The following is a 27,784-nucleotide window of genomic DNA, read 5'->3' as shown; positions in this document are numbered from 1 at the left end:
GGGAACCGGTGGCATGGAAAAGGGCAGAAAACAGACTGTCACACCAGAAAGCCCACAAATGGGGAGGATGAATCCCCATCATACTTCCCTTTGAAAGCCAAAGGGGCCAATTTCATGAGTTCTTATGAGGAGCAGGATTTAAAGCCTGAAATATTAAAAATCTGTGGGCTCAGTTCTGGGAGAGTCTGGGTTAGGAAGTGGAGTCCTTGTCCTTAGATAACATGACAAACAGCCTATGCAGATATGGCATAGAACCGAGAGGTTTGAAAAATGCCAGGGGCAGAAGAGGGGGAGAGTGACTTGCTTATCTCAGAGTGACAGGGAGAGACTGGGATCATGGGGAGACCCCTCTAGGAACAAAGGAGCTGGCAGGCACCATTTCCCTCCCCCAGCCCCAGCATAAACAATGGCTACCTGTAGGAAGCAGCACTTCAGTAAAACTCATTACCTAACTTGCTTGCACCAAGCCCTGCTCCCTACTTTGCAGATCCACCCTTTCCAGTCATGCTCAACTTAGTGCTGGTGCTGGGGGACCCTGCCCCCGCCCCCGCAAGAAGACATGTGCAAATCCTGCCAGCACCACATCTCTTGGACTTGTGCATTTTACAGGACCTCAGTTCCAGCACCATTGGGGCAGGTCTCATTTCACAAGCTGACCACTGCACACCTTGCTAAAATGTACCCCACCCCTGCTGGGGATCAAACACAGCCCACAATAGGTAAAGAGAGCCTCTACAAACAACCGGACTGAAGGAAAAAGAAGACTCAACAGCAGAGCACGTGCAACACTCATAGGAGACACTCTCTGAAGCACCAGGCCCTGGGGAAAAGGGAACACTGCACTTCAGGGTGCTATAGGACTTCTTCTTCATAAGGCTGTATTGTTAAGAGCAAGAGAGGTAGCTGAATTTCCTAACACACAGAAACAGACACAGAAGGTCAGGTAAAATGAGGAGACAGAGAAATATCTCCCACATGAAAGAACAGGACCAAACCACAGCAAGAGACCAAAGCTAAATGGATATAAGTAATATGACTGATAGAGATTTTAAATTTTTTTTTTTAACGTTTATTTATTTTTGAGACAGAGAGAGACAGAGCATGAATGGGGGAGGGTCAGAGAGAGAGGGAGACACAGAATCTGAAACAGGCCCCGGGCTCTGAGCTGTCAGTGCAGAGCCTGACACGGGGCTTGAACTCACAGACTGTGAGATCATGACCCGAGCTGAAGTCGGACGCTCAACCGACTGAGCCACCCAGGCGCCCCTGACTGATAGAGATTTTAAAGCAATGATCATAATAAAGATAATCACTGGACTTGAGAAAAAAGTGGGAGACATCAGCTGGACTTGAGAAAAAAGTGAGAGACATCAGCGAGACCCTTAACACAGAGATAAAACAAGAACCAACCAGAGATCAAGAACACAATAAGTGAAATTAAAAAGACACTTGATGGAATAAATAGCAGGCTAGATGAAACAGGAACGAATTAATGAACTGGAAGACAGAGTAATGGAAAGTAACCAAGCTGAGCAAAGGAAAGAAAATCATGCAAATTGGGAATAGTCTTAGGGAACTTGGTGATTCCATCAAGACTAATAACATTCATATTACAGGGATCTCAGAAGAAGACAAGAGAGAAAAGGGGCAGAAAATGTATTTGAAGAAATAATATCTGAAAACTTTCCTAATCTGGGGAAGGAAATAGATATCCAGATCCAGGAGACACAGAGATCCTCCCAAAATTCAACCCAAGGAGGTCCACACCAAGACATATAGTAAAAATGGCAAAAAGTAGTAATAAAGAAAAAAAATTAAAAGCAGCAAGAGAAAAGTCAATTACTTATAAGGAAAACCCCATAAGGCTATCAGTGGATTTTTTAGCAGAAACTCTGTAGGTCAGAAGGGAGTGGCGTGATATATTCAAAGTGCTTAAAGGGAAAGATGTGCAGTCAAGAATACTCTATCCAGCAAGGCTATCATCCAGAATAGAAGGAGAGATAAAGAGTTTCTCAGACAAACAAAAACTAAAAGAGTTCATGACCATTAAACCAGTCCTACAAGAAATATTAAAGGGGATTCTTTGAGTGGAAAGGAAAGAGCATACGTGAGAGTATGAAAAGTAAGAAACACAAAAGCAGTAAAAATAAATATTTTTGTAAAAATCAGTCAAGGGAATCATAAAATAAAAGGATGTAAAATATGACACCTTATACCTAAAACATAGGGAGCAGAGGAGTAAAGAATGGGTTTAAACTTAAGCAACCATCCACTTAATATTGATTGCTATAAGCAGAAGATGTTATATACAAACCTAATGGTAACCGCAAATCAAAAACCAGTAATAGATATGCAAAGACTAAGGAGAAAGAAATCCAAATATATCACTAAAGAAAGCCAACAAACCACGAAGTAGAGCAAGAGAAGAAAGGATCAGAGAAAATCTATGGCAACAACAACAAAAACAAATTATAATATGGCAATAAATGCATATCTGTTGACAATTACTTTGGATGTAAATGGACTACACATTCCAATCAAAAGACATCGGGTGACAGAGTAGATAAAAAATCAAGACCCATCCATGTGTTACCTATAAGAGACTCATTTCAGACAAGACACCTGCAGATTGAAAGTGAGGGGATGGACAAACATCATAAAAATGGATGTCAAAAGAAAGCCACGGTAGCAATACTTATATCAGACAAAGTAGACTTTACCTTTTTTTTTTTAAGTTTATTTATTTATTTTGAGAGAGAGAGGGAAAGAGAGAGGGAGGGGTAGAGAGAGAGATGGGGAGAGAGAGAATCCCAAGGAGACTCCATGCTGTTAGCACAGAGCCTGACATGGGCCTCAAAGCCACAAATTGTGAGATCATGACCTGAGCTGAAGTCAAAAGTCGGGTGCTTAACTGACTGAGCCACCCAGGTGCCCAGACAAAATAGACTTTAAAACAAAGACTATAACAAAGACTGTAACAAGAGACAAAGAAGGACACTATATAGTAATAAAGGGGACTATACAAGAGGACATAACAACAGCAAATATTTATGCACCCAAGATGGAAGCACCTAAATACATAAAACATTTAAAAACAAACATAAGGAAATAATCGACAGTAATACAACAGTAGGGAACATTAACACCCCACTTACCTCAAGGGACAGGTCATCCAAACAGAAAATCAAGGAAACAGTGGCTTTGAATGACACACTGGACTAGATGGATTTAACAGACATGTTCAGAACATTCTATACTAAAACAGTAGAATACACATTCTTTTTAAATGCACATGGAACATTCTCCAGAATAGATCACATATGAGGCCACAAAAAAAGTTCTCAACAAATTAAAAAAAATTGAAGTCTACCACACATCTTTTCTGATCACAGTGCTATCAAACTAGAAATCAACAACAAGAAAAAACCTGGAAAGAGCAGAAATACATGGAGGTTAAATAACATGCTACTAAATAATGAATGGGTCAACCGGGAAATCAAGGAAGATATCAAAATTCCATGGAAACAGATGAAATGAAAACACAGTGGTCCAAAATCTTTGGGATAAAGCAAAAGTTCTAACAGGGAAGTTTATAGCAATACAGACCTGCCTCGAGAAGCAAGAAAAATCTCAAATAAACAACCTAATTTTACACCCAAAAGGAGCTAGAAAAAGAAGAACGAAACCCAAACCCAGCAAAAAGAAGGAAATAATAACGATCGGAACAAAAATAAGTGACAAAGAAACTTAAAAAAATAATAGAACAGATCAATGAGACAAGGGGCTGGTTCTTTGAAAAGATCAACAAAATTGATAAATCTCTGCTAAGACTCATAAGAAAAAAAAAAAAAGAGCGGACCCAAATAAACAAAATCACTAATGAAAGAGAAATAACAACTGATACCACAAAAATACAGTTACAGACAGTTGTAACAGAGTATTATAAGAACCTACATGCTAAAAAATTGGATAACCTAGAAGAAATGGATAAATTCCTAGATACAAATAACCAACCAAAACGAAAGCAGGAATTATTTATTTTTATTTTATTTTTTAACGTTTATTTATTTTTGAGACAGAGAGAGACACAGCATGAACGGGGGAGGGGCAGAGAGAGAGGGAGACACAGAATCGGAAGCAGGCTTCAGGCTCTGAGCCATCAGCCCAGAGCCTGACGCGGGGCTCGAACTCGCGGACCGCGAGATCCTGACCTGAGCTGAAGTTGGACGCTTAGCCGACTGAGCCACCCAGGCGCCCCCGAAAGCAGGAATTAATAGAAAATTTGAATAGACCAATTACCAGCAATGAAATTGAATCAGTAATAAAAAAAACTCCCAATAAACAAAAGTCCAAGACCAGACGGTTTCACAGGTGATTTCTACCAAACATTTAAAGAAGAGTTAATACCTATTCTTCTCAAACTATTCCAAGCAATACAAATTAATTCTATGAGGCCAGTATCACCCTTATGCCCAAACTAGATAAAGACACCACAAAAAAGAGAACTACTGGCCAATATCTCTCATGAATATGGATGCAAAAATCCTCAACAAAATATTAGCAAACTAAATCTAACAATACATTAAAAAATCATACATCATAATCAAGTGGGATTTATTCCTGGGATGCAAGCGTGGTTTAATATTTGCAAAACAACGTGACACATTACATCAATAAAAAAAGAATAAAAACTATATAATCATTTCAATGGATGCAGAGAGAGCATTTGACAAAGTACAACATCCATTTGTGATAAAAATCCTTTGCAAATTAGGTCTGGAGGGAACATATCTCAACATAATAAATTCTTACATGAAAAACCCACAGCGAACATCATATTTAATAGTGAAAAACTAAGAGCTTTTCCCTTAAGGTCAGGTCAGGAACAAGACAACGATGTCCACTCTTACCACTTTGATTTAACAATGGCATTGGAAGTCCTAGCCACAGCGATAAGACAACATAAATAAAAGGCATCCAATAAGGAAGAAGTAAAATTCTCAGTTGCAGATGAGATGATACTGTATATAGGAAACCTAAAGATTCTAAAGAAAAACTACTAAAACTGATAAATTAATTCAGTAAAGTTGCAGAATATAAAATCAATGTACAGATATCTGTTGCGTTCCTATACACTAATAATGAAACAGCAGAAAGTGAAATCAAGACAACAATCTCATTTACAACTTCACCAAAACCAACAAAATATCTAGGAGTATATTTAACCAAAGAGGTGAAAGAACTGTACAATGAAAACTATAAAACACTGATTGATAAAAGAAATTCAAGACAATGCAAAGTGGAAAGATAGTCCATGCTAATAGGTTGGAAGAACAAATACTGTGAAAATGTCCACAATGCCCAGAGCAATATACACATTTAATGCAATGCCTTTCAAAATACCAACAGCGTTTTTCACATAACTAGAATAAACAATCCTAAAATTTGTATGGAACCAAAAAACAAACAAACAAACAAACAAACAAAAAACAAAAAAAACCCCAAAACCCAAAAACCAAAACAACCACAAAAAGAAACCAAACCCAAATAGCCAAAACAATCTTGAAAAAGAAAAACAAAGCTGGAGGCATCATAATTTTGGACTTCAAGTTATATTACAAAGTGGTGGTAATCAAAACAGTATGGTACTGGCATAAAAATAAACATATAAATCAATGGAGTAGAATAGAAAACCCAAATATAAACCCACAATTGTATTGGTCAATTAATCTTTGACAAAGTAGAAATGAATACACAATGGGAAAAAGATAGTCTTTTCAACAAATGGTATTAGGAAAACTGGACAGCTACATGCAAAAGAATGAAACTGGACCACTTTCTTCCACAATACACAAAAATAAACTCAAAATAGATTTCAATGTGAGACCTGAAACCATAAAAATCCTAGAAGAGAGCACAGGCAGTAATCTCTTATTGCTCATTGGCATCGGCCGTAGCAACCTCTTTGTAGATGTATCTCCTCAGGCAAGGGAAATAAATGCAAGAAATAAACTATTGGGACTACATCAAAATAAAAAGTTTCTGCACAGTGAAGGAAACAATCAGCAAAACTAAAAGGCAACCTACTGAATGGGAAAAGATATTTGCAAATGACATATCCAACAAAAGGTTAGTATCCAAAATATATAAAGAATTGATACAACTTAGTACCTAAAGCCCAAATAATCCAATTTAAAAAATGAGCAGAAGACAAACAGACATTTCTCCAAAGGACACATACAGATGGCCAACAGACACATGAAAAGATGCTCAACAGCATCACTCATCATCAGGGAAATGCAAATCAAAACCATAATGAGATATCACCTCGTACCAGCCAGGATGGCTAAAATAAAAAACACAAGAAACTACAGATGTTGGCAAAAAGAAAAAGAAACCGTCTTGCACTGTTGGTGGGGATGCAAATTGTTGCAACCACTGTGGAACAGGGTATAGAAATTCCTCAAAAAGTTAAAAACAGAACTACCCTATGATTCAGTAATCACGCTATTGGGTATTTACCCAAAAAACACAAAAACACTAATTCAAAGGGGCACGTGCACCCCTGTGTTTATTGCATTATTTACAAAAGCTAAATCATGGAAGCAGCCCAAGTGTCCATCAATAGATGAATGGATAAGGAAGAGGTGGTATATATATATACAATGGAACATTATTTAGCCACAAAAAAGAATGAAATCTTGCCATCTGCAGCAACATGGATGGAACTAGAGAATACAATGCTAAGTAAAATAAGTCAATCAGAGAAAGACAAATACCATTTAATCTCACCTGTATTTGGAATTTAAGAAACAATACAAATGAGCAAAGAAAAAAAAGAGACAAACCGAGCTTCATTAAGTTATGTGGTAAAACTGCCTCTCCTCCTAACTCACATTCTGGCCCTCCACTCAGTAGTTGTGTGACCAGAGACAAGTTGTTTATATCTTAGTGTCCTGAACCCTGAACCCATAAAATGGGAATTATTATGGAGTCCATCTCACTGGGCTATGAATAAAATGCAGGAGATACTTAAAATGCTAACTGGTATGTTGTAAGCCTTCAATGAATATAATCTACTATTATTGTCTCGTAGATACAGTTTTTTAAGGGAAACCCTTAGGAAATTCTACTAAGGGCCATGTGGACCTATTGAAGATGCACAGCTTTGGGGCGCCTGGGTGGCTCGGTCGGTTAAGCGTCCGACTTCGGCTCAGGTCATGATCTCACGGTCCGTGGGTTCCAGCCCCGCGTCGGGCTCTGTGCTGACAGCTCAGAGCCTGGAGCCTGTTTCAGATTCTGTGTCTCCCTCTCTCTGTGACCCTCCCCTGTTCATGCTCTGTCTCTCTCTGTCTCAAAAATAAATAAACGTTAAAAAAAAAAAATTAAAAAAAAAAACAAAAAAAAACGATGCACAGCTTTGCCTTTTAGGGATAATTACTGAGGCAGCAGTGGGGAGGATGAACCAGAGTGGGGAAAAAGGGATTTGGAGACTAAAGCTGAGATTGTCCTCACATGAAAATCAATGAGACATTATTCATCTAAAGAATTAAAGATAGGGCGCCTGGGTGGCTCAGTCGGTTAAGCGTCCGACTTCGGCTCAGGTCACGATCTCATGGTCTGTGAGTTCGAGCCCCGCGTCGGGCTCTGGGCTGATGGCTCAGAGCCTGGAGCCTGCTTCCGATTCTGTGTCTCCCTCTCTCTCTGCCCCTCCCCCGTTCATGCTCTGTCTCTCTCTGTCTCAAAAATAAATAAACGTTAAAAAAAAAATTAAAAAAAAAGAATTAAAGATATACATATATATATATAATTGTTTCCAAAGTATACAGAATTTGAATTTTTCATAAAAATTCAAATAAAAATATATGTAAAAATTAGAATTGTTTTTCATTACAAATATTAAGCTAAATCCAAAATTACCTATTAAAGTGAAGCCAACTACAAGTGTAATTAATGAGTATCAAATCTTGAAATAAAAGTTTTTAAAACACAAATTGCTTAATATTGCAGAAGCTTCTTCTGCACTTGACCTGCTTATGCTAAACTGTCAGTACTTTTCCAGAACCACATATTGGAACGGGAAGAAGAGAATATGGATTTCCATAGTAGTGGGAAAGGCAACTTCATTTTGGTGAGTCTGTCTACTCTCCTAAACTCCTGGGGTGGAACTGTGGGTCACAGGGAAGGTGTGTGTGACTGGCTTTAGCAGGAAACCCCAGACAGTTCTTTAACGTGGCTGAACCAGTTGACACTCCTCTCAGCAGTGTGGGACAGTCCCAGAGCCTTATTTGGCATTTTCCATAATTTTCATTTGGACATTCTGGTGGGTGTGCACAATGCTTTTTCTATAACCAACACTTTATCTTTAACGCTTTATTAATATCCATTCTCTCTGGAAAGGGAATCCATCTTTGCCAGCCCACCCACCTTTGGGGCAGAGGGGAGGGAGGGAGTCATCTCTGGAAGGTCCTCAGTGGGGGCCCAAGCACAAGAGGGCAGGTGGGCTGCGGCAAGGCCATGCAGAGGGATTCTCAGCTCCACTCCCCTGCATTACCTTGTTTCCTAGTCTTTCCTCCTCTCTCTGCTTCTCGCTTTTCCACATCTCTGCTGGGTCAAACCCTGCTCGCTCTGCAAAGGTTGCTCAGAACTGACCTTCTACAAAGAGCCCCTCACCTCTCCGCAGCTATTTTCTTGAGGTCGACAAGGCAAGGGCGTGGTAAGACGGGCAAATCATTAACCAAGTCTTTTGTTTCCTCATGTGAGGAACAGGAGAGCCTGAGCAACATTGAGTCTGCGTCCTAGAGTCGATGTTTTATGAACCTTTAAGGCACTGGGAGCGCAAGAACACAAACAGAACTGTGTATTCCCGTGGGTGAGCCCCAGTGCAGTGCCCAAAGCCTATGCTTTGAAGGTCCTCGGGCGTCTCTGTCTGCAGGTCTCGGATGCGTCTGCGTCTTGGACTGTCCACTCTATTGGGGGGTGGCCTGACGCATCTTCGTGCAAGTCTGTTGGCGGGGTGTTACCTGAGATCCCGCAGCCCTCCCAGGCGCCGGAGGTGGAGCGAGCCCTCTCCGGGCTCCGAAGGATTGCGGGTTCTGTGTCGAATCTGCTGGCGGTCACCCACCCGGCGCGGCGTCGCGGGGTTGGGGAATGTGCGGCTGCGCGCGCGCCGCGGCGTTTACGCGGCGATTTCATCATGCTCCGGGCCGGGCCGCGCGCGCCGCTTCCGCCGCCGCCCGCCCCGGACCGCCCAGGCCCGCCGGCTCATGCCCTCTCTGCGCCCAGCGCTGCTTAGAGCCGCTCGCGCCGTGCTGCTGCTGTCGCTGCCGTCCCGGCTCCCGGCCCAGCCTCTGCTCCGGCCCTGCCGGCGCCTCAGCACGCCCGCCCGCGCCCCGACCTCATTCCCCGCCGCAGCCTCCCGGAGCAGCATGGACGGCACCGGGGCTGAGGAGGTGCTCGCCCCTCTCAGGCTCGCAGTGCGCCAGCAGGTACCGGCATTCTGCGTCTCCCCTCGGCCCCGGGCTCTTCTCCCTCTGGTCTGCTCCGCGTCATCCTCTGTCCTCCTCGGGCACCCGTCCACCTCGCGGGCTGCTCCTCTCCTTCATCCGCTGGAAGCCCTTGGTTTCCTGGCATCTTCCTCGTCTCCCCCGATTCGGACTGAAGTCCCCGCGTGCGTCGGCCACCTTCCGTGTCGTGGACACGCGTCCTAGCCTCTCCTTGGGTGACTCCCTCGGATCCCCTTCGACATCCTGAGTCCGTCTCCTCGCGATCTGCTTTCCTTTCCCAAACCTTGTTAATGTCTGCGCCTTTCCTCTCTCCCATGGTGCTGGGATCTGTGACCTTTGGTACTTCTCCTGGCCTAGCTCAATAACCTCAACTTCGGTTTTCCGATCTCTGCGGTGTTCTTTGTGCCACCCGGGTGGTGAGGTTCCCAGTTCTTTCCCGGTCAGAGGAGAAGCTGTCTGTTTTGTCTTAAGACCGGACTCTTTTTTTTTTTTTTTTTTTTGTAAATCTTCAGAATGCTTTGAACAATGTTTCCTCCTTGACACCTTCCTTCATTTAGTGCTTGGTTTTGCCGAATGATCGGCTGAGAAAATAAAAAGTTGAAGCGTGGATGTGAGGAGGTGTTGAACTTCTTTTTCTAATCATGATGTGAGTTCATCATCCTTAGCTCATCGTCCTTCGCTCCTGTCACCTTCTCTGGGTTCCTAATAGTCTTTTAGACTATTTGGAGTGAGTGAGCTTTCAGATCGTAAACCTGGGAAACTGTAAATATTGTTGGGTTCCTGGGTGAAGTCAGCCATCCTCTGTATGGAACACTGAAATTTGATTTTGCGGAAAGGAGGGAAGTTTCATGGACTGGAGTGCTTGGTAATTTAATACAGGCCTCCTTTTCCTAGGGTACTGCATGAATATTAGAATTTAGAAAGGACAAGGAAAAGATTAGTTCAAGTGGATTCCTACATCAAGTCAGGCAGAGCCAAAAGCTTGGAATAGGACCCCAGAATTGATGACCTAGGAGTAAATACCAAATAGGTTTCTCCTGCACGGGTGCCTGATGCAATAACTTCCCTTAGCTACGGAGGGTGGAACTCTCTCTCTCTCTCTCTCTCTCTCTCTCTCTCAGAAATAATTCATTGGGGCACAGTTGCCAAAAATTCAGCAAATTTTGCCACTTTGTAATGTCTGCTTCTCTCTAGTTTGAGAGTGACTGATTCAATCGTATTTTGTTTTGAAATTTCACTATAGGCTTAATTTCTTCTTATTCTTGGGGTCAGAAGGCTGTGTATGCTTATTCTCCGTCTCCCTCCACCCACCCTACCCAAATAAATTAGGTGTGGTTCCTTTGTCTTTCCTGTAACTCACAATTTTTTTTCCATATCTTTTACTTGAAGAAGGAGAATACATCTAATTTGGGAAAACACACCCCCAAACCCCTCCCTCTGCCACGTTTGCCTGAAACTGCTGTGCAGATTATCCATGTGTAGTAAGACTATGTGTAACAGAAGTCAACTTTGATCATGGAACAACTTTCCGATGCAGTTACTATTAGTGTATTGTTTATGTTAGCTTGGGGTTTTTTGTTTTGTTTTGTGTTTTTGTTTTTGGGACTTTAAGATTTTTTTCTGAAGATGTAAGTTAGTTGATGTCAGTTAGTTCGAGTTCTTTTTCCATTTCTCTAGGACCACACATGTATCAGTTAGCTACCTGGAACTTTGAATCACACAGATTCCAGTGTCAGCTGGAAGGGAATTTAAAGATCACTTACTTAAAGCCTTTTTTTTTTTTTTTTCTTGCTTATGAGGAGATGAGACACTATCACATCTATCCATTTGACATAACTTCCATTGGGAAGTTTGTGCAGTTGAAGACATTCTTGGAGTGGGATTTTTAAGGCACTTAACAACTGGTCTTGTTAGTGGCATGTGTTTTTTTTTTTTTAATTTTTGAAAAAATTTATTTTTTGGACAGAGCACAAGTGGGGGAGGGGCAGAGAGAGAAGGAGACACAAAATCCAAAGCAGGCTCCAGGCTCTGAGCTGTCAGCACAGAACCCGCCGCGGGGCTTGAACTCACAGATGGTGAGATCATGACCTGTCTTTGAGATCATGACCTGAGGTGAAGTCGGACGCTTAGCCGACCGACCGAGCCACCCAGGTGCCCGTCATGTGGTTTATATAAATTTGCTAATCTGCTAGACTACGTGGATGCTGCTGCTTTTTCATTTGTTGATTGACTGAAATGTATTTTCCCATGGCATATTCTTAGTCATTTCCTGGAGAATTAGTTATGGAACTTGTTGGAGGGCTTCAGAGTATCTAGAAAATGCATTAGTTGTTTGATCAAGGGCACCCTAAGGCAGTTGAAGTTTTTAAAATTTTTATTATTATTGTTATTTTTAGTAATCTCTACTCCCAATTTTGGGCTCAAATTCACATGCTCCCTGAGCTGAGCCAGCCAGGCAGCCCAGGGCAATTGAGTTTTAAAAAAAGGTGGGTATAAGCACAGTATGGCCAACCTTCGTTTTGCCACATAATAGTAATTAAAAAATTTGTATAATCCTCAGACTACCATCTGCTTTCCCCTTTCATTTTATAAAAGAAAGTATATTTTAATACAGAAAAGCACATTATAACTCAAAGAACAGTCTTTTTTTTTTTTTTTTTTTTAAGGCTTTATTTTTTAAGTAATCTCTATACCCAGGGTGGGGCTCGAACTCACTACCTGGAGATCAAAAGTCATATGATCTACCAACAGAGTCAGGCACCCCGTTTTAAAATTTTAATTATTTATTTGTTTTTAATATTTTAGTTAGTTAATATACAGTGCAATATTGGTTTCAGAAGTAGAATTCAGTGATTCATCCCTTACATACAACACCCAGTGTCATCACAACAGGTGCTCTTAGTTACCCCTCACCCATCTAGCCCATCTCCCACCCATGTCCCTCCCTCAACCCTCAGTGTTTTCTTTATTAAGAGTCTTTTGTAGTTTGTTTCCCTTTATTCTTTACCCCCCTCCCCGTATGTTCATCTGTTTTGTATCTGAAATTCCACATATGAGTGAAATCATATATTTGTCTTTTTCTGATTGACTTATTTAGCTTAGCATAATACACTCTAGTTCCATCCACGTTGCAGATAGCAAGATTTTGTTCTTTTTGATGGCTGAGTAGTATCCCATTATGTATATATACTACATCTGTATCCATTCTTCAGTTGGTGGACATTTGGGCTCTCTCCATAGTTTGGCTATTGTTGATAATGCTGCTATAAACATGGGGGTGCATGTACCCCTTCAAATCTGTATTTTTGTATCCTTTGGGTAAATACCTAATAGTGCAATTGCTGGATTGTTGGGTAGTTCTATTTTTAGTTTTTTGAGGAACCTCCATACTGTTCTCTAGAGTGGCTGTACCAGTTTGCATTCCCACCAGCAGTGCAAGAGGGCTCCTCTTTCTCTGTATCCCCGTTTTTAAGCAGCCTTTTTTATTTATTATTTATTAATTAATATTTATTTTTTTATATTTAATAGGTTTAGGTTTGTAAAAAAGATCTAATGCATTGTCCCTTTTAATTTTTTTTTTCCTTTTTACTGTGTGTTGGAAAAACCTCTGTCTTGGAGTGTCTTGTTTGAGAACTGTTGCTCTATGGCAGTGGTTCTCTGGTCTGCAAACCCTTGGTGGTCCTTAAGGTCAAAGTCAGTTTCATAATAAAACTGAGATGTTATTTTCGTTTTTTACTGTGTTGTTAATTTGCACTGAAAATGCAAAAGCAGTGGTGAATATAACTGCCTGCCCTTACTGCTAATCAAATGAGGACACCAAACCAAGTCCTATTGTCTGTCATACTCTGACAGTTAAAAAAAAAAAAAAAAAAAGTCAGTTTTGCTTTAGAGTGTCCTTGATGGAGCAGTAAAAATTATTAATTTTATTAAATCCAGGCCTTTGTTCATACATCTTCTTAATGTTCTGTATGACAAAATGGGAAATACACATAAAGCATACTGAAATATGATGATTGTCTCAGGAAGAACACTCGTGTGATTGAGTTGCAAGCTGACCTATCTGCTTATTTTCACAGAACACTATTTGTAAAATTCAGTTTGAGCATTCATTTTCTGGAAAATGAGTGACGTGAGTCTGTCATTTCAAGGAAACAACTGATGGTATATGTAGCCAATAATAAGATCAGGTTTTCGGTTAATTTTAGAGTTTTGGAAAACTTACCTGCTGCATAAGCTTGACAGACTTTTCTGATGAGATGAGTGGTGATATTAACAAATGTACTTGTTTTGATACAGTGTGATAAACAGGTCAGTATTTAGAAGATCTACATAACTCGGTTAGCATTTTCCAAATGACCAATACATGTTGTTATGGAATCAAATATTGGTAAGAGATTTATTCAGAGTCTAAGATACATCAATGAATTTAATGTAACAGAGTATAAAAAGTTCCTTGTTATAGTTTCCAATTCTATATTGCTTCTAACCTTTAAGAAACTACGACTTGTCAGAATTTTGGCATAGTCTAAAGAAGAATATTCACAATTATTTGAAAAGACTTTTAAAATTCTCCCTTAACTTATGATATTCTTTGTATACTTTACCATTAAAATGTTATTTTGCAAAATAGGCAGATACACACATCTAACTGTCTTCTATTAAGCTAGAAATTAAGGGATTTGCAAAATTACAAAACTGTCACTGTTTTGGCAAATACAGTCATTTTTACAAAAATGTTATTTTTATTCACGTTAGCACATATTGAGCTTTTATTTTTACTTTAAAAGAATTAATAAATATTTTTAAATTTGCATTAAAATTTTTTTTTTGAATTGAGCCCCGCTCAGTTTTTGACTTTTTTTTAAAAATTTTATTTAAATCCAAGTTAGTTAACATGTAGCGTAATAATGGTTTTAGGAGTAGAATTTAGTGATTCACCACTTCCATGTAACACCCAGTGCTCATCCCAACAAGTGCCCTCCTTAATGCCCATCACCCATTTAGCCCATCATGCATTTTAATTTCTAATATAGCACAAATAGGTAGAAATAACCCACAATAACAAAAGCTGTTTGGGATCCTCAGTATTTTTTTTTTTTTTTAAGTTTATTGATTTATTTTGCGAGGGGGGTGGGGAGAGAGAGAGAGAGAATGAGAATCACAAGCAGGCTCTGCACTATCAGTGCAGAACCCGATGTAGGGCTCGAACTCATGAACTGTGAGATGGTGACTTGAGCTGAAACCAAGAGCTGGTTGCTTAACCGACTGTGTCACCCAGGCACCCTGGGATCCTCAGTAATTTTTAACAGTAGAAAGGGGTTCTAAGACCAAGAAGGTGTAGAACTGATGTGTTAGGGGAATGTAAAGGGCTCAAATGCTGCCCACAGTGCATAGTATACTCTTGGTAAATGTTAAGTATTGTTCTGAAAGGATTGTGGCTTGTTAGAGCATTAGTGTTACCAAACAAACCATTGCTGGCATGGAGCTCACATTTTCTTGGGGTTGCCAGCTTGGTAACATTTTGCACCTTTACAAGAGGATTGATGTCTTCTGAATTTGGTGAGATAGGATGATAGAGGAACCTTTTTAGTGCTTACTTGGGAGGTCTTTAATAATGATTTACTGTCTGAACCTCTTACATGTCTAATGGTGGGAATAGACATGTGAATAACATTACTTGTGTTTCAGTATTTCACATTTTCTTTTGCTGTGATGGGGAAGATACAGGTGAAACTCTCATCTTGGTAGCAGTAAGAAGTCTTAGGGTTAAGAGCCCTGGATTTTTCTCTGCCCTGATTTTTCTGGACTGTGAGTGTACATTAAAGCTCTTGCTTAATCCAAAGGGCAAGTGAAAAGTTTATGAAGTTTTTGTCAAGGATTATAATACACTTGGGAATCTGAGATGAACTCACCCCACGTATGTGTAAAGGCAGCATCTTACAAGGCCAGGAAATGTTTTCTTGTTGGTTTTTCTTGGCCAACTGAATATGCACCATGATATATATGAAGGATCCATTAAGAAGATCCCTTGGAATGATTTCTCATCTAATAGCTACCCTGCTTTATAATCAGAGGCTTTTAGTTATTAATATATGTCTTAATGGTAGGAATTTACCCAGGAACTAAGCTTCTCAAGGATAATTTAGAGATGTTGATGATATTTCATGTCAGTTTCATTCAGTACACACATAACATGCATGGAAGCACAACCCAAAATATAATTGATTGGTGAACAAAGAATAAAGAAAAATAGTTAGAAGTTAGGCCTTCTTAAGTACCTTCATTCCATGTTTAGATCACCTCCAGTTCTTTTGTTTTCAGGATTGGATCATTATAAATCACGGTTTAATTATTCTATTCAGAATAAACATGATTATTTCCTTTTTTCACCGCATTTTACAGATGACTAACCCAGTGTGGGAATCCTCACTCAAATACTGCTTCTTTTTAATAGCTGCACTTTCTTTGATGTATGTATTCTATGCCTGAACCTTAAAAGACCAAAAAAAAAGTGCTTCAAGGGAATTTATTTTAAATTCTTCCTGTCTCTACCTTTACGTGTGGCCTTGCTTGCTAGTGTTCTATGAGAAGCTCCAAAAGAAAAAGTGTATGAAATATGTGGGAGTGCTAATACGTGACATGTAGGGGATAGATATTCAGAAGAACTACTTGCTTACTTATTCAGTCACTCATGAAGAACCACCATTTGCCAACCTCTTTTCAAAACAAAGGTTTTCACAGAGTTCTTATCCTCATCAAAAAGCACTGTTAGTGAACATTTATGAGATAGGTGCTCTTGGTAGGTAGAGGAAAGGAAAAGAACCACTGAGTAAAGAATAAGTCAGTAGATACTGACTGAATACTAAGTGCTTTGTACTGTGCTAGGTGTAGTTTGTGATATCAATCAACAAATATTTGTGGGTTTTTTTGTTTTTTTTGGTTTTTTTTTCAATCAACAAATATTTGAGTGCCAGAATTGACATGCCAGAATTTCCATCTTAAAAGGGCCTACTTTATACTGACAGGGACAAATAAAATGTGTGTAAATAAGTAAGGCACTGGATTGATAGGGTGACTTCAGTTATTGTAAGTGAAATGAAGAAGCTAAAGTTAGAAGATGACTGAGGATGTTGCTTTAGCTGGAGAGGCCAGTGCAACGGTATAAAGACTGCTAGTGTATAATCACACCAGACTCATTTGCATATGATAAAATAAGAGGAATAACTAATTCAGTGGCTCTCAACTTTCAGACCCAGTGTCCCTTTTTACACCAGATATTTTGGAATCCCCCATTACGATCTGATAATGAAATTCATAGAAAATATCTATAAAATCTAATTAAAGTATGTGTACACATTATGTTTTAAGTGTAATACAAAGAAATAATTTATAATAAAATAATTTGTATTTCTTTTTTTAAATGTTTGTTTATGTTGAGAGAGCATGCGGCGTCCTGGGGAGGGCCAGAGAGGTAGGGGGAGAGAGAATCCCAAGCAGGCTCTGCGCTGTCAGCGCAGAGCCCTATTTGGAGCTCAGTCCCACGAATCGTGGGGTTATGACCTGGGCCAAAATCGAGAGTCGGATGCTTAACCGATTGAGCCACCCAGGTGCCCCTAAAATAACGTGTATTTCATTGTGTAAATTCTTGGCTATGAATCCACTGGAAGTTATGCAGAAGTAAGCGAATGCTTCTACCTGTACATGGATTTACAGTGAGTGTGATTGTAATGGATACACATTGATAAAGGTGTATCCTGTTGGTGGCTCAGATACCACGACAGCATTGCCATTGGTTACATGTTGTTGTTTGTTTCAAATAATAACTCTTTGTAAAATTGTGAACAAAACAGTGTATAGTTTATATAGTCTTCTTTTAAATTATATTTTCCTGGCATTCCTGGAAAACTCAGTGGATGTTAAAACTGGGAGAATACTTCTTATTATATGTAAGCAGAGTTAGGTTCTAGATTCAGGTAATTATGAACATCTTTGTCACCTCCTGACCAGGACATTCTAAAGTAGAGTGAATTGCAGAGAGGGAAACTGTCACTGAAAGAGGGGAAGTAAGTGGGAGCTTAGAAGATGTCAGCAACAAGAGGAAAGGGTAATGATGGGCACTTCAAAGGAGCTTGTGTTTTAGAAGGAGGAAAGAGAAATCAGTTTGAAAGTGCAGAGAGGAGTAAGGAAGACATGATCCCATTTCCAGCCTCTGAGGATCAAAGGGCTGGGCTAGAAAACTCACCCTGTAGTTGAAACAGCGTCAAGAGGGGGAACTATTGTAATGCTGGAGTATTTGGGAAATGAATTTCATTAAGTGAAGGAAGATGCTTTTGGATAAGCAGATGAATATTATTGAAAGCATGGGGGTAGGAACAGTCACCAAACTAAGAATGCTATGTGTTTGTGAGAAGTTTACAAAGGTGGGAGAGAAATGACATGAATTAGGGTGGTTTGGGGTGAGTGTATCTCAGTGCAGACACCTTTGGATGAGAACCAAACTGGTCATCTCTTCTAGCAATCTAGTTTGTGAGGTGTGAAGGGGGGAGTGTAGACTGAAATTTGAAACTGACCACATATTGGAGGTAAAGAAGGATAACTTGATGTTTCTTGTTTGGAAAGTGGTAGATGTTGTTAACAAATAGCAATACATAGGAGAAGGAACAAGTTTAGGACAGAGAACAATAATAATTCAGTCATAAACAAGTTGTGTTTGAAGTATTTGAAAATAACTCAGCCACAACCAAGTTCGGGTGTTTTATAGCATGATAACAGCTATCGGTTTTTGTGTGTCTGATGTTTGTTAGGTACTGTTGAAAATATTCTACTTAAATTGTTTCATTTACTCTTTATAGCAATTCAGTGAGGTATTATCATCCTGATTTTATAGTTGAGGAAACGAGCTCAAAGAGGTTTCAGCTTGTTCAAGGTTTCACGGTTACCTGATCAGGGATGAAAAATCCACGTCTTTAATCCCTCATAAGTACCATATTTTACAGACTTGTCTAGATGTGGATTTTTGTTTTGCATGTCGTTTGAATTTCATTGTGCTTCCTAAATCTGAGAATTCCTGTCTTTGAGCAATTATAGAAAAATTCATAGTCATTATCTTTTCAAATGGAACCTCTTACAGATTTTCTTTACTTTCTTTGAGAATTCTGGCTGGATAAACGTTAGACTCTCTTTTTTTCTCTGTCTCATTACCCTGTTTATATTTTTAACTCTTTGTCTCGCTGCTCCATTCCATGGGTTACCCATGGGTAATTTATTTAGGTCTATACTCTTAAGTCACTAATTTTCTCTTCTACTTTGATCTGCTATTTAACGTGTCCATTGAGTTTTTAATTTCAGTGATTCATTTCTAGATGATCGATGTGGTTCTTTTTTCCCCTTTTTTATTGTTTGTATTGAAGTATATCTGACACACAGTGTTACATAGGTGTACAACATAGTGATTTGACAGGTTTATACATTATGCTGTGCTCACCACAAGAATAACTACCACCTGTCACCATACAACACTATTACAGTATCATTGACTATATTCTCTGTGCTGTACCTTTTATCCTCATGACTTACTCATTCCATAACTAGAAGCCTGTGTCTCCCACTCCTCTTCACTCATTTTCCCCAGTCCTCACCCTCTCCCCCTGTCATCTCATGGGACCTGAACCTGTGTGGTTCTTTTTCAGGTTTCCTGATGGTTTTTGATAGTCTCTTATTTATTGCTCATGTTTTTGACTCCTTTCATTATTTTTTTTTAAACCGTCTTAAGCGTTTACAAAGTGTATTTGATCTTTCTAATACTTTGGAGGCTCTAATTCTCTTGTCATTTCTGCTGAGTCTCATCTATGGTGGTTTGTTTCCTCATGGGTTTTTAATGTTTTTTTTTTGTTTTGTTTTTTGTTTTTTTATTTATTTTTGGGACAGACAGAGACAGAGCATGAACGGGGGAGGGGCAGAGAGAGAGGGAGACACAGAATCGGAAACAGGCTCCAGGCTCCGAGCCATCAGCCCAGAGCCTGACGCGGGGCTCGAACTCACGGACCGTGAGATCGTGACCTGGCTGAAGTCGGACGCTTAACCGACTGCGCCACCCAGGCGCCCCTCCTCATGGGTTTTTAAATTTTGAGCTGAGTGCTTATTATTTTGGTGACCTTGATCTGTGGAAATCCTAAAAAGCCTATGTGGAAGGTCTAGAGAGCAGTTACTTCTGCTGGAAACCCAAAGGCTCTGTCAAGTTGACAACTTTAATTTCTCAGCTTGAAGTTTCCCAGACCATGTAAGTAATGTTTTTTTGCTTTCTCAGATTACTATCTCCACCACATTACCCTAAGTGTTGGGATCAGTGTACAGGTGGTAGGTTGTTGGAAGTGAACAAGATATTCTAGAGAAATTAGTGAGGAAAAATTCTAACAATTAAGAAAAGGGCAGAGGCGGGGGATGCCTGGGTGGCTCAGTCGGTTAAACGTCCAGCTTTAGCTCTGGTCATGATCTCGCAGTTTGAGTTTGAGCCCCACATCCGGCTCTGTGCTGACAGCTCAGAGCCTGGAGCCTGCTTCAGATTCTGTCTCCCTCTCTCTCTGACCCTCCCCTGTTCATGCTCTGTCTCTCCCCCCACCCCTCTCAATAATTAAAAAAACAAAAAAGTTTAAAAAAAAATAGAAAAGGGCAGAGGAATATGAGTCAGTAGTGACCCAGAAGAAATGGGGTGTGTGGGTGGCTCAGTCGGTTAGGCTTCTGACTTTGGCTCAGGTCATGATCTTATGGTTCTTGGATTTCAGCCCTGTGTCTGGCTCTGTGCTGACGATGTGGAGCCTGCTTGGGATTCTCTCTCTTTCCCTCTCTCTCTGCCCCTCCCCAACTCACGCTATCTCTTTTTTCTCTCTCAAAAATAAAATAAATAAACTTAAAAAAAAAAAAAAGAAATGGCCAGAGAAGTAGGTGGGAAAGCAATATAGTCTGTTTTTTATAAATAGGGGAGAGATTCAAGGGGAGGGTGGTTGATTTATTGGCTCTTCGTGTTCTCAGTACTAACCTGTTCTTTCATACTTTTTATCAATGCTTTTCTCTCCTCCTTTTCCATTTGTCCCCTCTCCCAAAAGGAAAAAGAAAGCACACTAGTACTTATCCCCTTAGAACATAGTTATTTGTATAGTAATCTGGGTTTGTGTGTTTTGCTGAGGGCACAGACCTTCAGTTATTTATGACCTCTCACATAATAAACATTTGAATTGCCTTATTCTTTTTTAAAAATTTTTTTTTTTTAAATTTATTTTTGGGACAGAGAGAGACAGAGCATGAACGGGGGAGGGGCAGAGAGAGAGGGAGACACAGAATCGGAAACAGGCTCCAGGCTCCGAGCCATCAGCCCAGAGCCTGACGCGGGGCTCGAACTCACGGACCGCGAGATCGTGACCTGGCTGAAGTCGGACGCTTAACCGACTGCGCCACCCAGGCGCCCCTGAATTGCCTTATTCTTACACAGATGCTTTTTAAAAGGCATGCTTAAAAACACATTCAAAACTTTTCTTGACTTCTGAAACCAGTCCTGACTATACATTCTCTTTGTTGGCCAGGGAGATCTTGTACGAAAACTGAAAGAAGATAAAGCACCCCAAGTAGATGTAGACAAAGCCGTAGCAGAGCTCAAAGCACGGAAGAGGGTCCTGGAAGCAAAGGTGAGTCTTGAGATCCTAAAATAGGAACGTAAATTGGTCTAGGATTGTTAATCTGTCAGGGTGGGAAAGACCTAGAAGAGTGTCTGAACAAGTATCATTTGCTTTATCTGTGTTTATCCAGAATGCCTTCTCCTCCCCCACTACCCAGCAGACTTCTCATCCTTTCAAATTGCATCTCAAAATGTCACCTTTTCTATGAAGCCTCCATGACTTCTGACCTCCCCCTCCCCCAAATGCTAGACTCAGTACGCTCCGTGAATTTCCCTAGAAGGCATTGTGCTCACTCTTCTTTATGAATTCTTCCATGCCTGTAAATAGTGGTTTTGTGTTAAATTTTTTCTTTTAAGGAAAAGGTATATCCATCTAATACTTGCTCCCAAATCTTTCAAACAATAAATCTCCCATCACCAAACTGAAATCGTGTGGAATTCTAATTCATGATCTTACTACTGTCATCCACTAAAAATTCAGACATTGCTTATCAGTATCTGCATCTAATAAGTAAGCTTAGTCTTGCAATCTTGGAAATGATCATATACTTTGCTAAATAATTAAGTAAAGGTACCTTTTCTGTAACTCAAAGGGGGAAAAAACCCTAAGGTTTCTATTTTTTAAAGGTATCAAAATCTTGTCTGATAAATTTTATTTTGAATTTTGTTGAGGAATCAACTGAATTCACATATATAAATTCATATTTCCACTCACCCCTCCAGTCACACGTTTTCTATTTAAAAATCCCTTACAGGAGCTAGCATTACAGCCCAAAGATGACATTGTAGACAGAGCAAAAATGGAAGATACCCTGAAGAGGAGATTTTTCTACGATCAAGCTTTTGCTATTTATGGAGGTAGGGGATTAATGATAGAGCAGTTATGTTGTTGGTGGTTTTAATATGTGCTTAAATCAAAAACATGGCTTTTCAATTGATACCTAATTGTATCAAGTCACGTAAAACAGGATATTTTGCTTTTGTTCCTTTAAAGTTGGCCATTTGGTGTAAAATCTGTTTATGTCTTTCCACCCTACTTACTCTTTTTTTTTTTTTTTAATGTTTTTTATTCATTTTTGAGACAGAGAGAGACAGAGCATGAGCAGGGGAGGGGCAGAGAGAGAGGGAGACACAGAATCCACAGCAGGCTCCAGGCTCTGAGCTGTCAGCACAGAGCCTGACGCGGGGCTCGAACTCACAGACTGTGAGATCATGACCTGAGCTGAAGCAGGACACTTAACCGACTGAGCCACCCAGGCGCCCCCCTACTTATTCTTAAAGACTGCTTTTTTCCATTAGGATGTAGGGAATTGGTAGGGGCCCAGGTATTAAGCACTTAATATGTCCATGTACCTATCAGATAGACTCTTCTTTGGAGCACTCGAGCGCCATTGTAACATTGGCCGGCTGTACTGTGCACCTCCACACAAGGGCAGTGATAAGCCAGGGTCCCCCAGATTATTCTTTATGGCAACTGCCAAGAGAAAACTTTCTTCACAGGTATGTAGATAAATCTCTATAATTATATTTGCCTATCTGTAATAGGCAAATATAATTAAATGTGTAGTGGTATTTTTCAGTTAGTGGAGATCATTGCAGTAGGATTAGACTTTTAGTACTTTGCCACTGAAACTTGATTCAGGTTTGGCTAAGCAGATCTCTAAATGTTTAACTTCTTAAGGTTTAAATATAGTGGCTCATATACTCAAGATTAAGTATAGTGGCTCATATACCCAAGAATAATTTAGAGAATTGGGTGCTAAAATATTAGGTCATTTTACCAGCTGCCGCAGCAAGTTATATCTACGGCACAAAACTGTAATCTGCTTTTTCATTCTGTTTCTCATATATGGAGGAACATCATTTGCTTTTAGTTTTTTTCTAAACCTACTTGGAACTCTTAATGTGTAAATATAATAAATGGAGTATGAGCTTTTAAATGTTACATCTGTTGGCTAGCTGGAAGTAAGACTCTTCAGTATTGAGGGATTCGAATTGCTGACTTTAATACCTTTTTAGGGAGTGTGTGAAGTCTTATAGTTTCTCGTGTCTTTTTGCTTTCATTTGCTTAGAGTGACAAGTTTGCTTAGAGTGACAAGTCCACGTTTTATTCATATTTTATAGGCGTTAGTGGTCTGTATGATTTTGGGCCAGTTGGATGTGCTTTGAAGAACAATATTATTCAGACCTGGAGGCAGCACTTTATCCAAGAGGAGCAGATCCTAGAGATTGATTGTACCATGCTTACTCCCGAACCAGTTTTAAAGTAAGATCTCTACTTTGGGGGCTGAAATTCTTTAATAATGCATATTTAAGTAACTTCTCCTGATTACAAAAACTACCCATATTCACTATAAAAATCTGGAAAATAAAGACAAACAAAGAAAATACATACCTAATGTCCATAGACAGCCAAGTTAAAATTACTGTATATATTCTTACTGTGTTCTTTCTCTGGAAGTCCCTGTATATACATCAACATCAGCAGCACACTGCTTTTTTCATGTAATGTAGGTGAACATTTACTTACCTCGTTAAATATTCTTCTAAAGCGTTTTTAATGACAGCATAGTATTCTCTTGTGGATGTGCCATAATTTATTTAGTTAGTGCCATATTGTAGGCATTTAAATTGTTCCTCATTTTTGAGTCTGCTGAACATCTGATAGATGGATTTTTGCAAATATATATGATTATTTCCTCACTCTGAGTTTTTAGAAGTTTTGGGCAAAGGTGTGTATGCATTTAGAATTGAATACTGCTATTTGTGTTGAAGTTTTAGTGCAGAAATTTAGATTATCCCTACTAACATTGTTGAAAGCAGGGCAGGATTGCTTGAATATAAAACAGAAAGAAGAATTCTTACCATTTTGTATCTCATCACTTCATTTCATGTTGCCTGGTAAAGAGTTAATTTTCACTGTTTGCATCCTTTGGGCTCTCTCAATAATTTCAGCCAATTAAAAGAAAAAAACTGGTGATGGATCTAAAAGATCTAACCTGGATCTAACCTGTCCTTTAGCCGTTTGCTCCACTAATAGGAACTGTGTAACAGATAATACCAGTGTCCAGGTTTCAGTGGCAGAAAACTCTTTCCTTAAGATTCAGGATCCATGCTGAGTATCATGAATTCTTGCCTAGTTACATTCCCTATGGTTTCGGCCTTTGCTTAGATCGTTAATAATGGGGTAGGCATGGATTAATTGATTCTGCAAAGTAGCACATGCTTTATGGCAACTTGTGGAAAAGTATAATCTAGTTGATGTCTTTTCCCTATGGGAAGAAAGAACTTAGGGAAAGGGTGAGGATATATTTGAAGGAGAATGTTCTCGGCATACATTATTATCTACCATGGATACATCATTATATACATACGGGAGCTTCCACCCCTCAAATGCATAGATATAAGCTTAATATACTCCATATAGCAGGAAGATTGTCTTATAAGGTAAAATCTATGTTTTAATTTGTATGAAAGTGACAGATTGGCTTGGCATTTGTTAACTTAGGACCTCTGGCCACGTAGATAAATTTGCTGACTTCATGGTGAAAGATGTAAAAAATGGAGAGTGTTTTCGCGCTGACCATCTGTTAAAAGGTATGGTTTTTCATCTCAGATATTCTTCCAGGTTGAATTCATCAAAACAAAGGGTTTAGATTAAACTTTTCTCATATTTTTTCTCTTAAAAATTTGTTGGTGCACCTGAAACCAATTTTACCATATATGTTAACTACAATTTAAATAAAAATTCGAAATAAAAAAAAATTGGGGGGCATAACATACAAAGATTAAAGCATGCAGATCTTACATATACAGGCATACCTCACTTTATTGCATTCCACCTTATTGTGCTTGGCAGATACTGCATTTTTTTTACAAATGGAAGTTTGTGGCAACCCTGTATCAGGCAAGTCTATCAGCACTGTTTTTCCAACTGCTTTTGCTCACTTTGTCTCTGTCACAAAGAGAATCACAAGAATTTGGTAATTCTTGCAATATTTTAAACTTTTTCATAATTATTGTATTTGTTATGGTGATCAGTGATTAGGACTTTCTGAGAGCTCAAATGATAGCATTTTAGCAATAAAATATTTTTAAATAAAGTATGTACTTTTTTAGATATAATGCTGTTGCATATTTAACAGAGTACAGTATGATGCAGACCTAACTTTTATATGTACTGGGAAACCAAAACATTCATTTGACTTGCTTAATTGCAATATTTGTTATATTGTGGTTTGGAACCGAACCCACAATATATCTGAGGTATGCCTGTATGGATCCAGTCCCTTATTTAACAAGAAGTTTTTATACATGATAAGTAGAAACTCTAAGTCCTGCAAAAGAATCAAGACAGTGTTATGGTTCTCCCTGTAAAATCAACCATGGAGTTTATATAAAGTAAGAACACTATCCTTGGATTCATTTTCTTACCACTTGAGCACTGAATCTCAAAGTGCATTTTCCTTTTTCCCATTGATTGAAATTGACATGTACCAACACTGTTCTTGTAGCTCATTTACAGAAATTGATGTCTGATAAGAAGTGCTCTGCTGAGAAGAAATCAGAGATGGAAAGTGTCTTGGCTCAGGTGAGTACTTTAGAGATGTTATCACAGTAACTCAGGAAGGTGCTGTCTTTCTTTCAGTGTTTGGTGACTGTTGAATTTCACATTGTGCTGACCCTGGCCACAATTGTAAAGAAGTAGAGTTTACCTTCTGTCTCTCTTTGCATTTTTATTTTCTTCTTTCGCTGCCTTCTGTGGCTAATACTTTATGTTAGCCCAAACTAGCAATTCAGTGTAAATAGGCATGAAATTTGTTCTGTCTCCTTCGAAACCAGTTTTCTGGATTCAATAGCAAAAACCAGACGAGTGGCTGAAGATGAATGTTGTTCAGTCTTGCTGTAGAGATTTTGGGGAAGATACCTTCATGAGCACTGTCTCATCAGCCACTTGATCTACTTGTGGTTGCACCGTCCCTGACTCCATGCTGTTATTGTTAAAACCCAGTGAGCAGGCCCCTGCTTTCCCTATAGACTAAAAGTTTCATAATTTCTATTTAAGTTGGCTAAGTTTAGGGAAGACAAAAGAGACCATAGAGATAATCGATTCTTGTACCAAGTACAGGAATACCTTCTATATCAGAAATAGTTCTTATCCTCCTTTTGGGTCACAGATCACTTTAAGAATATTATGAAAACTGCACCTCTTTGCCCCAGGAATATGCACATGCCCATGTACATATATGTTGCTGATTTCTCATGTCGTGTATTCATTTAAGCAAAGTACATTTCTCCAACACCATGTTTGATCATGAGGTCCATCAAAGCTTACCTCTTAAATTTTATGTACTTCCTTGGGTAAAAATACACACACACACACACACACACACACACACACACACACACACCACTGCTATATTTATACATCTTTTCTTTATATTGGTATATATATATGTGAGGCTGAATGTAGGAATCCCTACCTCTTTGCTTTTTACTCATGCGAATTTATTAGATACTTTTCCACTGTTGCCTTATTTTCTACAAATATGCTGATTTTTCGCTGTGATATCTAGCTTTCTAACGGTAGAGAAATTTTTTCCTTCCTCGTTTAAATTGAAAGAAAATCTCAATTTGGCTGTTGACTAATCTGCCAATTGATTTTAGTCCTTGTGAGGTATATTTTATCCTTTGCTTAAAGCTCATTACTTTAGTATTGTTGTTCATGGTTTAGTAAATCAGTTCTTGAGTTTTGACAGTTGTAGTTACACATTCATTTCTCATTTCCTTTTCCAAAGGCATGACCTTTAATAGAAAGAAGAAATGAAAAGCACTTCTAATTACCCCTAAATTACTGTTTCCCGTTTAGTATGTTAGACCTACTAAGTTTTTGTGAGTATGTATCTTTGATCTTAGCAGTTTCATTCATTTCCGAGTCAAGTGTCAGACCAGGAAGTAATTAGCTGATTTGTTAAGTCATAATTTATAGTTTGAAATCTGACTCTGTTTCATCTCATATGCATGGTCTTAGGAGAGCAGTCTGTTTTTTGATTTGCCATATCAGATACACATACAAGCTGTCAATGTAATGTTCAGTGAAAAGTTGGGGACTGTGGTCTGGTACTCAGAAATGGCCCTGGTGGATTCACAGCCAAAGGCCCATCTGTTTACTTGAGTGAGTAATAATATTTTCTCCACCTGTTAGTGCCTTTGATTCCTTTTCAGCTGTATGAAGCATGATAGCTTCTTTAAAAGCACCGATTCACCCTCTGAGTTAGGATGAGCTTTATTCCTGTTATGTGGATCCAGTAGCTCAGAATTAATTGTTTTTCTTCTGTATCCATTTTTGCTGACCTATTTCTGAATGTACCAGTTTTTAAAGTCATTTTTTAACTTTCATTAAAAAAAATTGGTAATATATTTTTAAATGTATATATATTTTTGAGAGAGAGAGAGAGAGCATGAGCGGGAGATTTGCAGAGAGAGAGGGGGACAGAGGATCCAAAGCGGGCTCCACAATGACAGTAGAGAGCCTGATGCAGGGCTCAAACTCAAACTGCGAGATCATTATCTGAGCTGAAGTTGGATGCTCAACCGACTGAGCCACCCA

At 39.2% G+C, this 27,784-nt stretch overlaps 1 protein-coding gene and 1 long non-coding RNA gene across 3 annotated transcripts in view; one reads left to right on the top strand and one right to left on the bottom strand.

Annotated features, from left to right (window-relative positions):
* Nucleotides 1-9,155, bottom strand: part of LOC131509182 (uncharacterized) — a 40,127-nt gene extending 30,972 nt beyond the window's left edge. The window contains exon 1 of the long non-coding RNA XR_009260343.1: nucleotides 8,555-9,155. This is a non-coding gene — a long non-coding RNA (uncharacterized LOC131509182). The remainder of the gene's footprint in view (nucleotides 1-8,554) is intronic.
* A 23-nt stretch (nucleotides 9,156-9,178) lies between these two features.
* Nucleotides 9,179-27,784, top strand: part of GARS1 (glycyl-tRNA synthetase 1) — a 46,419-nt gene continuing 27,813 nt past the window's right edge. For both annotated transcript variants that reach the window (XM_058724695.1, XM_058724696.1), the window contains exons 1-6: nucleotides 9,179-9,488; nucleotides 21,083-21,184; nucleotides 21,930-22,032; nucleotides 23,299-23,440; nucleotides 24,683-24,771; nucleotides 25,689-25,765. In XM_058724695.1, coding sequence (XP_058580678.1) covers nucleotides 9,267-9,488; nucleotides 21,083-21,184; nucleotides 21,930-22,032; nucleotides 23,299-23,440; nucleotides 24,683-24,771; nucleotides 25,689-25,765 — 735 coding nt within the window. In that variant the 5' untranslated portion in view covers nucleotides 9,179-9,266. The remainder of the gene's footprint in view (nucleotides 9,489-21,082; nucleotides 21,185-21,929; nucleotides 22,033-23,298; nucleotides 23,441-24,682; nucleotides 24,772-25,688; nucleotides 25,766-27,784) is intronic.

This window comes from Neofelis nebulosa, chromosome 4 (genome assembly GCF_028018385.1).
Source record: "Neofelis nebulosa isolate mNeoNeb1 chromosome 4, mNeoNeb1.pri, whole genome shotgun sequence".
In the NCBI taxonomy this organism is placed as follows: domain Eukaryota; kingdom Metazoa; phylum Chordata; class Mammalia; order Carnivora; family Felidae; genus Neofelis; species Neofelis nebulosa.
This window is presented reverse-complemented; position numbering and strand designations above follow the sequence as displayed.